This window comes from Felis catus, chromosome E2 (genome assembly GCF_018350175.1).
Source record: "Felis catus isolate Fca126 chromosome E2, F.catus_Fca126_mat1.0, whole genome shotgun sequence".
Classification (NCBI taxonomy): Eukaryota; Metazoa; Chordata; class Mammalia; order Carnivora; family Felidae; genus Felis; species Felis catus.
Genome location: NC_058382.1, coordinates 15196365 through 15209055, shown reverse-complemented (window position 1 = coordinate 15209055; position 12691 = coordinate 15196365). Strand labels below are relative to the sequence as shown.

General features: G+C 61.0%; 1 protein-coding gene across 5 annotated transcripts in view; it reads left to right on the top strand.

Moving 5' to 3' along the window:
- The window catches only part of ACTN4 (actinin alpha 4), a 70953-nt gene that overhangs the window by 56671 nt on the left and 1591 nt on the right, over nucleotides 1–12691 (top strand). For 2 of the 5 annotated variants that reach the window (XM_019819582.3, XM_019819581.3), the window contains exons 10-20: nucleotides 958–1188; nucleotides 1785–1932; nucleotides 5257–5407; nucleotides 7930–8038; nucleotides 8227–8367; nucleotides 8442–8624; nucleotides 8731–8865; nucleotides 9624–9803; nucleotides 10512–10658; nucleotides 11884–11949; nucleotides 12532–12690. In XM_019819582.3, coding sequence (XP_019675141.1) covers nucleotides 958–1188; nucleotides 1785–1932; nucleotides 5257–5407; nucleotides 7930–8038; nucleotides 8227–8367; nucleotides 8442–8624; nucleotides 8731–8865; nucleotides 9624–9803; nucleotides 10512–10658; nucleotides 11884–11949; nucleotides 12532–12690 — 1650 coding nt within the window. Of the gene's footprint in view, nucleotides 1–957; nucleotides 1189–1784; nucleotides 1933–5256; nucleotides 5408–7929; nucleotides 8039–8226; nucleotides 8368–8441; nucleotides 8625–8730; nucleotides 8866–9623; nucleotides 9804–10511; nucleotides 10659–11495; nucleotides 11577–11883; nucleotides 11950–12531; nucleotide 12691 lie in introns of all 5 variants that reach the window. The other 3 variants (XM_019819580.3, XM_011289869.3, XM_019819583.3) reach the window with 2 other exon arrangements.

Below are 12691 nucleotides of genomic sequence, written 5' to 3'. Positions count from 1 at the left end.
ACTATAGTGACCAGCTTTTTGTATTGCCAAGTTAAGGATATTTTTAAAAGAAGAGGCTAACCAAGGTGCCTGATTGGCTCACTTGGTGGAGTGTGCAACTCTTGATCTTGGGGTTGTGATTCGAGCTCCTCGTTGGGTATGCAGATTACTTAAAAAAAAAAATTAAAAAGAAAAAGCTACCATTTGTTACCACCATCCTTTCTATCACCAAGAAAAAGTTAAAAGGTTATATCTTGGGATCCCATCCCTTCCTAAGAAAGGGCATTTGGCTCCTTGCATCAAGATATAGAGACACATAGATACCTTTTTCCTTGCTTTTTTCTTTTTGCCAGAACTTGGCATTTGGGAACCACTTCTTTTAAGTGTATCTACGGTAGACAATAGCTGGTTTTACTCTTCTAGAATGCCCGGTTTGTTTGCTTGTTTATACCCGGGCCTCACTCTATATGACAGATACAAGCGGCTCATCAAAACACACGTCACTTTTTTTTTTTTCAATTTTCCTTTCAAATGGAAAGGCCGTGCATGGCGCCCTGGCCTCCTTAGAGGAAGCCTGGCATGCGGTGGGCTCTTCCCTTGATGCGCTTACGGCCCACGAACGAGGAGGCAGTGAGACGTCTCTCTCAGACGATGCTGAGCTCACTGAAATGGCGCTAGTGAGGTCATGTGGTGGGAGGTGATGGGAGGGATGCTGGAGTTGAGGCCCCCTTAGATCCGAGAAGAAGGAAGACCGGGAACAACGGCATGAACGGGAAGTAAGCAGAGAACAGCACGGCGGCTCACGGGGCGTGCATCCCCGTACTTCCCGGCCGTAGGATCCCAGTGGGGATCATGGGGAAGCCAGGCTGGGGAGCGGGGGTGATCCCCGAGACGGGGCCCCTGAAGACCCATATCCCTTGCACCCGTGCGCGGGGCGAGGCCCTTCCCGGCACCCTGAGGCTTGTCGCGGGCCCACAGCTCCTGGAGTGGATCCGACGTACCATCCCCTGGCTGGAGGACCGCGTGCCGCAGAAGACCATGCAGGAGATGCAGCAGAAGCTGGAGGACTTCCGGGACTACCGGCGTGTCCACAAGCCGCCCAAGGTGCAGGAGAAGTGCCAGCTGGAGATCAACTTCAACACGCTGCAGACCAAGCTGCGCCTCAGCAACCGGCCCGCCTTCATGCCCTCCGAGGGCAGGATGGTCTCGGTGAGCGCCCGGGGGGGGGGGGGGGGGGGGCGGGGCGGGGATCGGGGCCGGGAGGCACAGCCCAACTCCCAGGCCAGCCTGTGGCCTGCAGAACTGCAGAGGGGCGGCTCTATACCACCCCAGGCTTGTCGCGGGGCCAGCGCTGGCTTTCTTAACTAAGAGGCACGACCTATGGGGTGCAGGGGTGTGGTAGGGGGCCCGCTTGACCCTTCACCGCGGTCCACCTCCCCCATCACTCCTTAGAATTTTAAACCCACCCCCAAACCCACACCTTATTTTGTGTGGCATTATTTCACTTTGGACCCCCAGTTGGCCATGATTCCAGACCACCATGTGCTCAAGGCCCCTTTTCAGGAGAGGGATGGTATTCCACGGACAGTCACCGGGCTCTCGCAGCGCCATCCATGGCATTCATTCATTGTCACTTATTCATTTAATGCAAAAACTGGATCGCACCTGCCGTGTGCCGGGGCCCGTCTAGGCATCTGGATACAGCAAAGCAGGGGATAGAGGTGACCCCAGCCCCTTGCTGCTGCCCGCCTTCACCTCAGCCTCCCTGGCCCCTTTGTGAGCCCTGTCCTCTCGTGTCCTCGTAGGATATCAATAATGGCTGGCAGCACCTGGAGCAGGCAGAGAAAGGCTACGAGGAGTGGCTGCTGAATGAGATCCGCAGGCTGGAGCGGCTCGACCACCTGGCAGAGAAGTTCCGGCAGAAGGCCTCCATCCACGAGGCCTGGACCGACGGTACGGTCCCCCAGCTCCCTCAGGCACACGACCGCGTGTGCACCCACAGCGCCTCCTGTGTTGTTGGGTCTGTTTGTCAGACCCCCTTTTCCTGCTGCTTGGGGACGAGCCTGTCAGAAATGCCATTTCTGGGTTCACCCGGCCCCAGGCAGCAAGCGACACTTTGGAGCCAGGTCCTCCTTGCCACCCACCCTGCTCTGGCCTCAGAGATTACTTCCAGGTGGGCCCCTTCCTGGATGATTGGAGGCTGTCATCTAGGAATGCGGCCGAATTTTATGCGACTCCATCGAGAAGTGACCCTATCCCTGTCCACTCTGTCGTGTCCTCCCCGAGGATGGTGGCCGTGCCGGGGCAAGGGAGTGGGCTCTCCCATCCCTGGAAACCTGTGTTCAGATGTTCCGCCCACCTTCCCTCTCCTACTCCTTTGTGACTGTGGACTTCACACTGAAGAGCCCGTGCTGGTTGGGCGTGTGTGTGCCTGAGCTTGGTCCTTAAGGGCAAGGCCAGGGAGCCGCCTCTCAGTTCTGTTGCCTGAGCTGCAGGTGGAGCTTGCTGACCACCTGCGCCCCCCCTGGGAGCTCCTCCTCCCCCGCAGCCACCTGTTCCCCGGCTCCGGGTGTGGGATCCCATCGCGTCCCCGGCCCTCGGTCAGGACCCGCACCGTGGTTGAGATCCCGAATCCCGGAGGTCTGAAAGCCTTTGGAAAACGGCCAGTGCCTGGGAAAGCCAAGAGCCGGGACTCATGCCCTCCCACTCTGGCCGCCTCCCTCCCGACTGTGCCCTACCACCACCGCCCTTCCTGGCTGATGTCACGCTTCTTGTGTTGCTCAGTGTGATGTTTCATCCTTCCACCCCCACCGTCCCCCACGAGGCCCTCACTGAGCCTCTGGGGGCTCCTCCAGCCCCCGTCTACCCAGCTGTGGGGCAGGCGGCCCCGGCACTGGCCGGATGCTGAGATCTTGCTAGAAGCACCCGTTCGGAGCCCACCCCGCCCCCGCCGGCCTTCGAGCATGCAACTCTGCGGGATCCGTAGACCTGGGCCTACGTCCCCCGTGTCCCTGGCTGCAGTTCAGCTAATGCCCTCCTCACACCAGCGCAGGCCTCCGTTCTCCAGCAGCAGCTGCCAGATCCAGAGCAACACCCTAATCCAGCCTCTGCTGGGGAAGGAATGCGGAGGAGGCGCTGAGGAGCCAGCTCGGGCCAGGGATGCGGGCGCCTCCTCCTGCCTTGCAGAGGCGGCGTCCACGATGAGGGGGTGTTGTCACTCGGTTCATCCGCGCATTCATTCATTCGTTCGCCTCTTCCTTGAGCACGGCAGCTTCCCAGGTGGGCGAGGTCCCTGCCCAGGGAACTGACGAGCCAGCCGACCCTGCCATTTCTTTAGTCAGGGGGCCCTTGGGCACACAAGTGGGTTTCACAGCATCCGTGTTCCCCAGCTGGACTCAGCTCTCTCCTCCTGTCATTATCCATGTCCTGCATCTCCATTGTCTTCCCACCGGCGCTAGGTGGCTTCCCCATGGACCTCCCTTGGCCCATGTTATCAGCTCTTCAATCCCTCACCTGGAGCCGCGGGAGGCTCTGGGAAGATGGTTTCCTGAGGCCGAGGGGTGTGGGTGTGATGGCCCGCCAGAGTTCCTTTCCTGGGAACGACTGGGACTGGCCTTCACTCAAAGGAGAAGTTGGCTCAGCCCCCAGCCAGGGCCCAACTGGTTCAGCGGCCTCCACACGCCCCTGTCGCACCCCTGCCTCCCTGCAGGCGCTTTGGCATCTGGCCTTCCGCCTCGCGTCAGCCTGGAGCCCCCAGGCGGGCTTGCCCACTCTCGTTCCCAAGACCTGAAGCTTCTGTCCCCTGAACCACTCGATTGTGCAACACGGGAGGACAGACTGACCTCCTGGCCCCTCTGTACTCCTGGGATCCAGCGGTAGCGGCCTTCTTTCCCCGGAGGGATGGGCCCAGAGAGCGGGTTGAGCCACCATCATTCTGTGCCTCCCTCACCACCCGCTACAGCCTGCCGGGGCAAGGGTCCAGGTGGATGCCTTGCAGAGGGTTTTGGATTCTCTGGGGGAAAAGATAAAAATGAGCCCCTGGGTCCCTACTGTGGCTTCCCCTTGGCCTGAATCCAAGGCATCCATGGCCCCGGGCCATTCCTCCCGGATCCCACCCCCCCCCCCCCCCCCCCGCCCGTGCACCCCTTGCCAGCTCTGTTGCAGAAACTCTGCTGAGGCAGAGAAGCGGTAACCTACTATTTGTGGTTCCCACCCTTGGGAGACAGCAGTTTGGGGAAGGGAATTGCAAGCTTGCCTTTGTGGCTAAGCCTCCTGCCCCAGTGCCAGGCCCTGTCCTCGGGGTGGAGGAGATGCGATGGTGCTGGTTCGGCGCCCGCCCTTCCCAAACGTCACCTCACTGAGACTTGAGACTGGACACCGCCGTCGGCCCCATTTTACAGATGAGGGGACAGGTGGGGAAAGGCCACGTGCCGTCCCTCCGCTCTGCGTTGCCGCTCTGGTGCCAAGCTGAGTGAGGAGTGGGGTCTCTGAGGTGCCACTCCAGGGGTACCCCGAGGTGTCTTGCCTGAAGCAGAACACCTTGAGGAGCCGGGGGTCCCAGTCACCTTCCCAGGCTGGCATTCCGCTCCCCCCACGTCTGCGATACCGCACCGCACCGCGCTTGCAGGGCTTACTTACTTGAGCTTCTGTCCTGGGGTATGTAATTAGCCAGGCTCCAGGACTAATAACAGTGTTCCTCTCTTCCTTCAAAGGGCCTGACAATGGGCCCCACCTCACTGCACACAGAAGGCCCGTGGGATGGCGTAGGACACGTAGGTGTGTGATAGGACCCCACCCCGAGGGAGCCTGGCCTCTAAGTGCCAGGGGGCAGGCACAAGGGGTGGGGCCCCTGGAGAACTCTGACACTCTCACACTTGCCCTTCCCTCGCTCTGCTGAGGCATGGGCTGCACCCCTGCCGCCTCTCTAGATGTCGGCCCTCCACAGATGGGTCCACCTTGCCAGCCGTGGGAACACTGTCCAGTTCTGGTCCACCAATAAAGGGCCCTAAGTTTGGAGCACGCAGGTTGGATTGGGATGTCTGTCTCAGACCCACTGGCCCCACAGTGTCTCCTAGCTCTGTCCAGGATATACTTGGGCTTAGAGATCCCTTGAAAAGGCAAGGAAAAAGGTTCTGGAAGTTTCTAGCCTTCACAGCACCATCCCCAGTGAGGCAGGATGTAAGGTCCGTACCCCGTTTCCTTCCCTGTGGTCAGACGACCCTCTGGACTCCCACTGCCCTGTTGTCCGAACACCTCCTGCTGTCTGCCCCACCCCAGGAAAGGAGGCCATGCTGAAGCATCGGGACTACGAGACGGCCACCCTGTCAGACATCAAAGCCCTCATCCGAAAGCACGAGGCCTTCGAGAGCGACCTGGCCGCACACCAGGACCGCGTGGAGCAGATCGCAGCAATTGCCCAAGAGCTCAAGTATGTGTGGCCCGTCGTGTCCCTGCCCCACTGTGGGGGCAGCGTCCCGAGGTCCAGCCCTCTCCACCCCCACCGTCTCGTTTCAGATGTCAGGGAAGGGCCTTAAGGGATGATGCCCACCTTGTCTTAACCCCAGATGAGGATAGTGGGACCTGTATTCTCAGGCAGAAGGTCTCTGAGCCCTTTCCCGATTGCTTAGGCTGTAGTAGTCCCTGAGACTCTACCTTTTGCCTGCCACACCAACCAGGACCCCCACCCCCACCCCTATCCCCTGATGTGGTGGGCGGCCTAGCCCCCGCTGTTGCCACCCACTCCTCCCTAAGGGGACTGGTCTGCACAGAGAGCCCATTGTTCTGCCCGGCCCCTTTCCTCTCTCGCTCAGAATACACTTATTGTGCGAGCTTCCAGGCAGCCGGGTTCTTTGCCCTCCGTTCCCCGCCCCAGTCAGATAAACTTGTGCACACAATTAGTACACTGAACCTCCAGAGCCGGTGAATGGAGCCTTATTCCACCAGCACAGCGGCCAATGGCAGGGACGGCCCAGGGAGCGGGAGGCCGAGGCCATTACTTCATGGAAAATCTGCAGGCCCTGGAGGGGCGGCAAGGCTCCCAAAATAGCCGTCTGCTCAAAAATAGGATGCTTGGCTGGAGCTGCCCTTTCCGCAGACACCCCCACCCTGCCGGTCATCCCTAAAGTTCTGCTTGCTCCTATGAGGCCAGCAGTGGTGCCTGGTGGAGCCCCTCGCCAGGCAGGGCCTGTTTCCTCCCTGACTCACGCCCTCAGCACTGCCCAGTTGCTTTGAGGGTTCCCCATTTGCTCACTCGTGAGGCCTTCACCGTACTGGGAAGACACAGTCTCTGTTGGTCACTATTAGGGGCACCCCTAGGGGTCTTGCAGCCTCTTCTAGGGTTGAGCCTCTGTCCCTGGCACACCCAGGTCAAGGAGAGTGAGGTCACATGCGAGATGTTCATAGGGGTCACGGGAGGTGGGCGTGTTCCACCACTGACAGGCGAGCTCCTAGAAGCTGGTGGGAAACAGTCTTGGAATAAGTCCGTGGGCACCGAGAACGCTGTGTGGGACCTGTTACCCAGAGCCAGAGCCGGGCAGCAGGTGGTCACTGAGACAGCTTTTCTGGACCGTGGTGGCCCTGGACTGTTTGGGGTGCTGTCTGTTCCCCCCCGAAGATGAGTCAGAGAGCCAAGTGCTGGCCAGGGTGAGCCTGGACAAACAGCTTGGCTGAGCGTTGGTTAATAACAGCAGCAAAAACTCAGAGCACCCGGCGCTCTACACGCACCAGCTCGTGTAATCCTTCAGCAGCCCCATGTTATGGAAGGGGAACTGAGGCACAGAGAGGCCGAGAGACTTGCCCAAGGTCACACTGCTGGGGAGTAGTTGAGACAGGACCAGAGCTCAGGCTGCCTACCCCTCTGTGGAGCACAGCCTTGTTGCCCCTCCTAGCCCCTTCTGGCCCCTGTGTCCCATCTGCCTATCAGAGTCACCAGACGGTCCCCAGCCCCATCCCATGTCCTGTTCCTCCCAAAGTCGTTCCCTGCTGCCCACCCCTCATCAAGCCCCCAAGGTTTTGCCTGTACCCCGACTCCCTGGGAACCTCCCACTAAGAGGATCCGGTTCTGGAGCCCAGAGACTGATGGGAGGGGCAGGAGGCCATGCTGGTGGCTGAGGGGCCAAGGACTATTGTGACAGTCCACGTTTTTCTTAGGTATGTTACTAGTTGCTTAGAATGACATCGCAGGCTCATTATCCATTTTTTCTTAGTGCCCATTAAAATAAAATAAATCCCTTTAGGGGAGCCTGGGTGGTTCAGTTGGTTAAGCATCTGACTCTTGGTTTCAGCTTAGGATTTCAGCAGCACTGACAGTACAGAGCCTGCTTGGGATTTCTCTCTCTCTGTCCCTCCCCAGGTCTTTCTCTCTCTCTCAAAATAAATAACCAAAAAGGTTTTTTTAAATGAATAAACCCCTTTAACATCGCTGTTGCTACATTTACCTACTGGGTACCAGAGACTGCTCTCAGCACTTTATGTGCACTAGGTAACTGGATCTCCACGGTATCCCCACGCCCGTTTCACAGATGGGAAAACTGAGGTATCCAGAATAGGGAATTCACACATCCGCGGTCACACAAGTAGAAAATCAAAGAGCCGGGATTCAAACCGAGGGAATTTGGCACCCATCCTTTAACCAGCGTGCTCTGCTAGACTTTTTTAAGCAAACAAAGCAATTAGATACAAGCTTCGTTGAGGGCCACACTTTGGGGGCCTCTGCATTAGTGTGTAGTGAGCCCTCCACCCCCACCCCTGCTGCCCCTCTGTTACCCCCTCCTACATTCCTCCTACCCGGGGAGGGGCATGGGCTAGCGGGGTCATTGAAGACTGATCACCTTGAATGTTCGTGTCCCCCCGGCGCCAGGGGGAGGGCAGGACCCAGCACGGCCTTGACCGCCCCCTGCTGGGTGTCATCGCCCATGCTCTCCCCCCCACCCCCCACCCCCACCCCCGCAGTGAGTTGGACTACTACGACTCCCACAATGTCAACACCCGGTGCCAGAAGATCTGCGACCAGTGGGACGCCCTTGGCTCTCTGACCCACAGCCGCAGGGAAGCCCTGGAGGTGAGGAGGGGCGACGTCCCCCGTGGAGCCCTGTGCCCCGAGACTCTCAGGACTGGGGGAGGGTGTGGGCAATGCCCGGACTCTTGAGCTTCCCCTGATGCTCCCTGAGGGAATGTCCTCTGACCCTTTGGGGCCCTCGACCACCATCCGCCCGCTCACCTCTGTCCCTTCCCTGCCCCGTATACCAGAAAACAGAGAAGCAGCTGGAGACCATTGACCAGCTGCATCTGGAGTATGCCAAGCGGGCAGCCCCCTTCAACAACTGGATGGAGAGTGCCATGGAGGACCTGCAGGACATGTTCATTGTCCACACCATCGAGGAGATCGAGGTCCGCTCCCACCCGCGCTTCTTGTGGGACTTCCAAGGGCCCGGGCTGCCCCTCACTCCTCCTTCTCCTTCCAGGGCCTGATCTCCGCCCACGACCAGTTCAAGTCGACACTGCCAGATGCCGACAGGGAGCGGGAGGCCATCCTGGCCATCCACAAGGAGGCCCAGAGGATCGCCGAGAGCAACCACATCAAACTGTCGGGCAGTAACCCCTATACCACCGTCACCCCGCAGATCATCAACTCCAAGTGGGAGAAGGTGGGCAGGCTCGCTGGTGGGACCAGGGCAGGGCTGGCCGGGTGAGGGCCCCCCCCCCCCCGCCCCCTGCCGACTGCTGGTGCTCACACCCCCCGCCCTCCCCCAGGTGCAGCAGCTGGTGCCCAAGCGGGACCACGCCCTCCTAGAGGAGCAGAGCAAGCAGCAGTCCAACGAGCACCTCCGCCGCCAGTTCGCCAGCCAGGCCAACGTCGTGGGGCCCTGGATCCAGACCAAGATGGAGGTGAGGAGCCGGCGCCCCTCGCAGCAGGTCCCCGGGGCTCCCTGGTGGGTCTGCCGGGGCTCCTGCTCCGGGAGCGACAGCAGCCTCGGGATTGGGAGAGTCAGTGATTTCTTTGCTGGAAGTGGCAGCACCAGCCAGAGGGAATCCTGGTGGAGGAGGCAGGTGGAGGAGGGTTTGAGCCTCGGCCCTGCCCTGCCCTGCCCGCTGACCAGGAGGTCAGGTACAATGTAACTTTTCCTTGGTGTTCTCATCTCCGAAAGGGGGTGGAAACAGCCCTGGCACTGCCTCAGCAGATGCTTAGGGCGCTGCTCCGTGGTGGCCCCGTTACGAGCACTGGTGTCTCGGGCTGGGCGGTCCGAGCACAGACCTCAATGGCGGGCTCACCAGTGACCCTTGGGTCCCGGCCCGGGGAGCCTGTAATGATGCTGACGGCAGCTCTGGGTGTGCCTGGCGTGCCTTCCGAGTGCTCACCGCACGCCAGGCACCATGCTGGGAGGGGGCTGCGTGGCCACCGTGGGAACTCACGCTTCAGGTACTCGTGCTCAGAAGCACAGATTCGGAAGCCGGCCGGGCCCGGGTCCGGATCCTGCCCCTGCCTCTCACTGTGAACAGTTGCCATCTCTGGGCCTCACAGACAGGGAGTCGAGGGAGTGCGGAGGTTGGGCATGGCGAGCCTTGGTCCAGAAACCGCCCCCGGGGCCGGTCGTGGCCGAGCGTCCGGTAGCCTCCCCGACCCAGCAGCACCCCGTCCCGTGCAGGAGATCGGGCGCATCTCCATCGAGATGAACGGGACCCTGGAGGACCAGCTGAACCACCTGAAGCGCTACGAGCGCAGCATCGTGGACTACAAGCCGAATCTGGACCTGCTCGAGCAACAGCACCAGCTCATCCAGGAGGCGCTCATCTTCGACAACAAGCACACCAACTACACCATGGAGGTAGGCCCGCCGGCCGCGCGGCCCAGGCCTTTATTCCAGACGGTTTTGCTCAGTAGGAAAGACGTCTGCCACTTTTTCTCTCTCCTTTTTCTCTGACCGAAAACACTAGATCAAGTGTGTACACATTTTTAAAAAATCAGTTTCCCACAATTCTTCCGTCACCATGACAACACGGCCTCAGGACGCCCCCTGGAAGAGCCGGGAGGGGAGCACCTGCCCCACCGTGAGCTCAGCAGTTTTGTTCTATCCAGTCGGCACGTGCACCTGCTTGCCGTGCCCGGGTTGAAGCGTCAGCCTCTTGGTAGCCTGAGCTCGTCCACGGTGACACTTTATACCGTGAAAACGCACAGATCAGAGAAACCCGGTGTTTCCCCAGAAAGCTGGTTAAACGCTGCCCACCATACCTCTGCGGCTTCCACGTGGATGCCGCACAGGTGCCGGGCCCTGGCCCTCACTGCTTCCGTCACAGGAGGACCCCAGCGTTTGGCAGGGGCACGGGGCGGTGCCGGGCCGGTATCCCCATGTGCACACGCGGTGCGCAGGAGAGCCTGGGGCTGGGGGCGTTTGGGAGAGCCAGGGCCAGCCCGCCCCCGGGCCGCACGCCCTGTGTGAGGAGGGCCGGGTTCCAAGCCCCTGGCGGCCGCGGCTGCGGTAGACTTGGAGGCCGCCCCGGCCTGAGCTGTGGTCATCCCCTCGCCCCACCCCCAGCACATCCGCGTGGGCTGGGAGCAGCTGCTCACCACCATCGCCCGCACCATCAACGAGGTGGAGAACCAGATCCTCACCCGCGATGCCAAGGGCATCAGCCAGGAGCAGATGCAGGAGTTCCGGGCGTCCTTCAACCACTTCGACAAGGTGAGCGGTTTCCTCTGCCCCTGGCGTCTTCCCTCCCTGCTGTCGTCGTCCCATCCTGCCCCCACCGTCTCTGCATCTGTCCGTTCACCTCACAGTGCTGAGTACCAGTCACCACTCAGCGGGCTGGCAGGGCCCTGGCCGGCAGAGGGGGTGCAGGGGTGCGTCACCTTGACCCACAGCCTAGGTAGGGTTCCTCAGGATGAGGAAGGGGGGGGTCCCAAGTCCTGGCCCCGGGGCCGTGCGTCCTCGCCAACCTGCCGATGAGACCCTGGGATGGACTCGGTCCCGGCACACCCGAGATCTGAGACCTGACCGTGCACCTGGCCCCCACACACACAGAGCATTCTGAAAATTCAGGTCTGGTCTGGCAGGCCCTCTAGGAAGGCCCTGAGCGCCTGAGTTGGCTGCAGTCCCCACCCGCCCTGCTGGGCCCCGCGCATCACGAGATGCACGCTCAGCTCTGCACTGTCTGGCGGGGACCTGGTGTCCCAAGCAGGATGGAGTGTAATCTTTTTCTCCTACCCCAAATCCCGGAGGCCAGGAGAGCGCCCTGTTCCCCCCCCAGGAGCCCCAGGACTCAGTGTTCAGTTCTGTACCACTCAGCTCCCACCCCTGCTCTGGCCGAGGCCTTGGGCAGAGGCCTCTGACCGCCCTCCCCCCGCTCCACCGTCCCTGGCCATCACCTTGTCCATGTCACCTCTAACTCTGTGTTTCCCCCCCGATGTGTTCCCCTCCCCCTGCCCTCTGCATGTGACCCTGGCCCCTCTCCCCGCGTCTCCTTGCCGGCCTGGTCTCCACACCGCCCCTCGCACACACCCGCCTTCGGACGCCCGGCAGGACCACGGCGGGGCGCTGGGGCCGGAGGAGTTCAAGGCCTGCCTCATCAGCCTGGGCTACGACGTGGAAAATGACCGGCAGGTACGCGCCCCCCTGGGCCCCAGCGGACTGTGGCATTAACTGCTCTTCTCTCTCTCTCTCCTTCTCTCTGTCTTCCCCCTCCCTCTCGCCACTCCACCCCTTGCCATGTGTGTGCCATTTCACCGGCTCTCTTGCCTCCTCCCTGCCCTGTGTCTCTCTGGACACCTTCCCCCTTACCTGGTCTCTCGGGGCCACCTCTGTCTCCCCGGCTCCCGCCACTGTCCTGTTTCCCTGCTGTGCACATGGGGCGGCCCCTCTTGCCTACTCTGGGCCTGGCCTCCTCTGCTGTCCCTGCGTCCTCGAGCAGAAGCAGACAGGCAGCATGGACTCCGATGACTTCAGGGCTCTGCTTATCTCCACAGGATACAGCCTGGTATGCAGCCTCTGCCTCCCCCTCGCTGCTGTGCCTCTCCTCCCCCACTCCTCTACCCCCTCTTCTCTGCGCAGCCTCCCCCCTCCTCCTCACCGCCTCCAGAGTTTCCGTGTCCTCGGGGACACTCCCCCACCAGAGCAGCGCGGCCTCACCGCCTCCTCCTCTGCTGCCTCTGCTGGGCTGGGGTCTCTCCGATGACTCCCTGAGCTGCCCACCTCCTTTTCTGGAAGTCTCCGGAGAGAGGAGGTCAGGCCTCTGGCTCTCTCCCCTTTTTCTTTCTCTTTCTTTCTTTCTTTCTTCCCTACCCTCCAGAGCTAAGTCGTGAGCCTAGGGCTGAGGAGCAGTAGACTTGTTTGATCCATTCCCCAACTCCCACTTCCCAAAAACGTGGGTGGGGAGGACAGAGGGAGCGTATCCCCAGTCTGGGCGAGTGGGCCCTTGGCCTGGGGAGCCAGAACCTGTGGAGGCGGGCTGATGGCACGGGCTGACGGCAGGTGGCCCTGCTCTCCTGGCTCCGTTCCACTAGGCCGGGCCCTGCCCCGCTCCAATGCAGCCTGTCCCCCACCCCACTCCCCCTTGCAGGGTGACGCTGAGTTCAACCGCATCATGAGTGTGGTTGACCCCAACCACAGCGGCCTCGTGACCTTCCAAGCCTTCATTGACTTCATGTCAAGGGAGACCACCGACACAGACACAGCCGACCAAGTCATTGCCTCCTTCAAGGTCCTGGCAGGGGACAAGG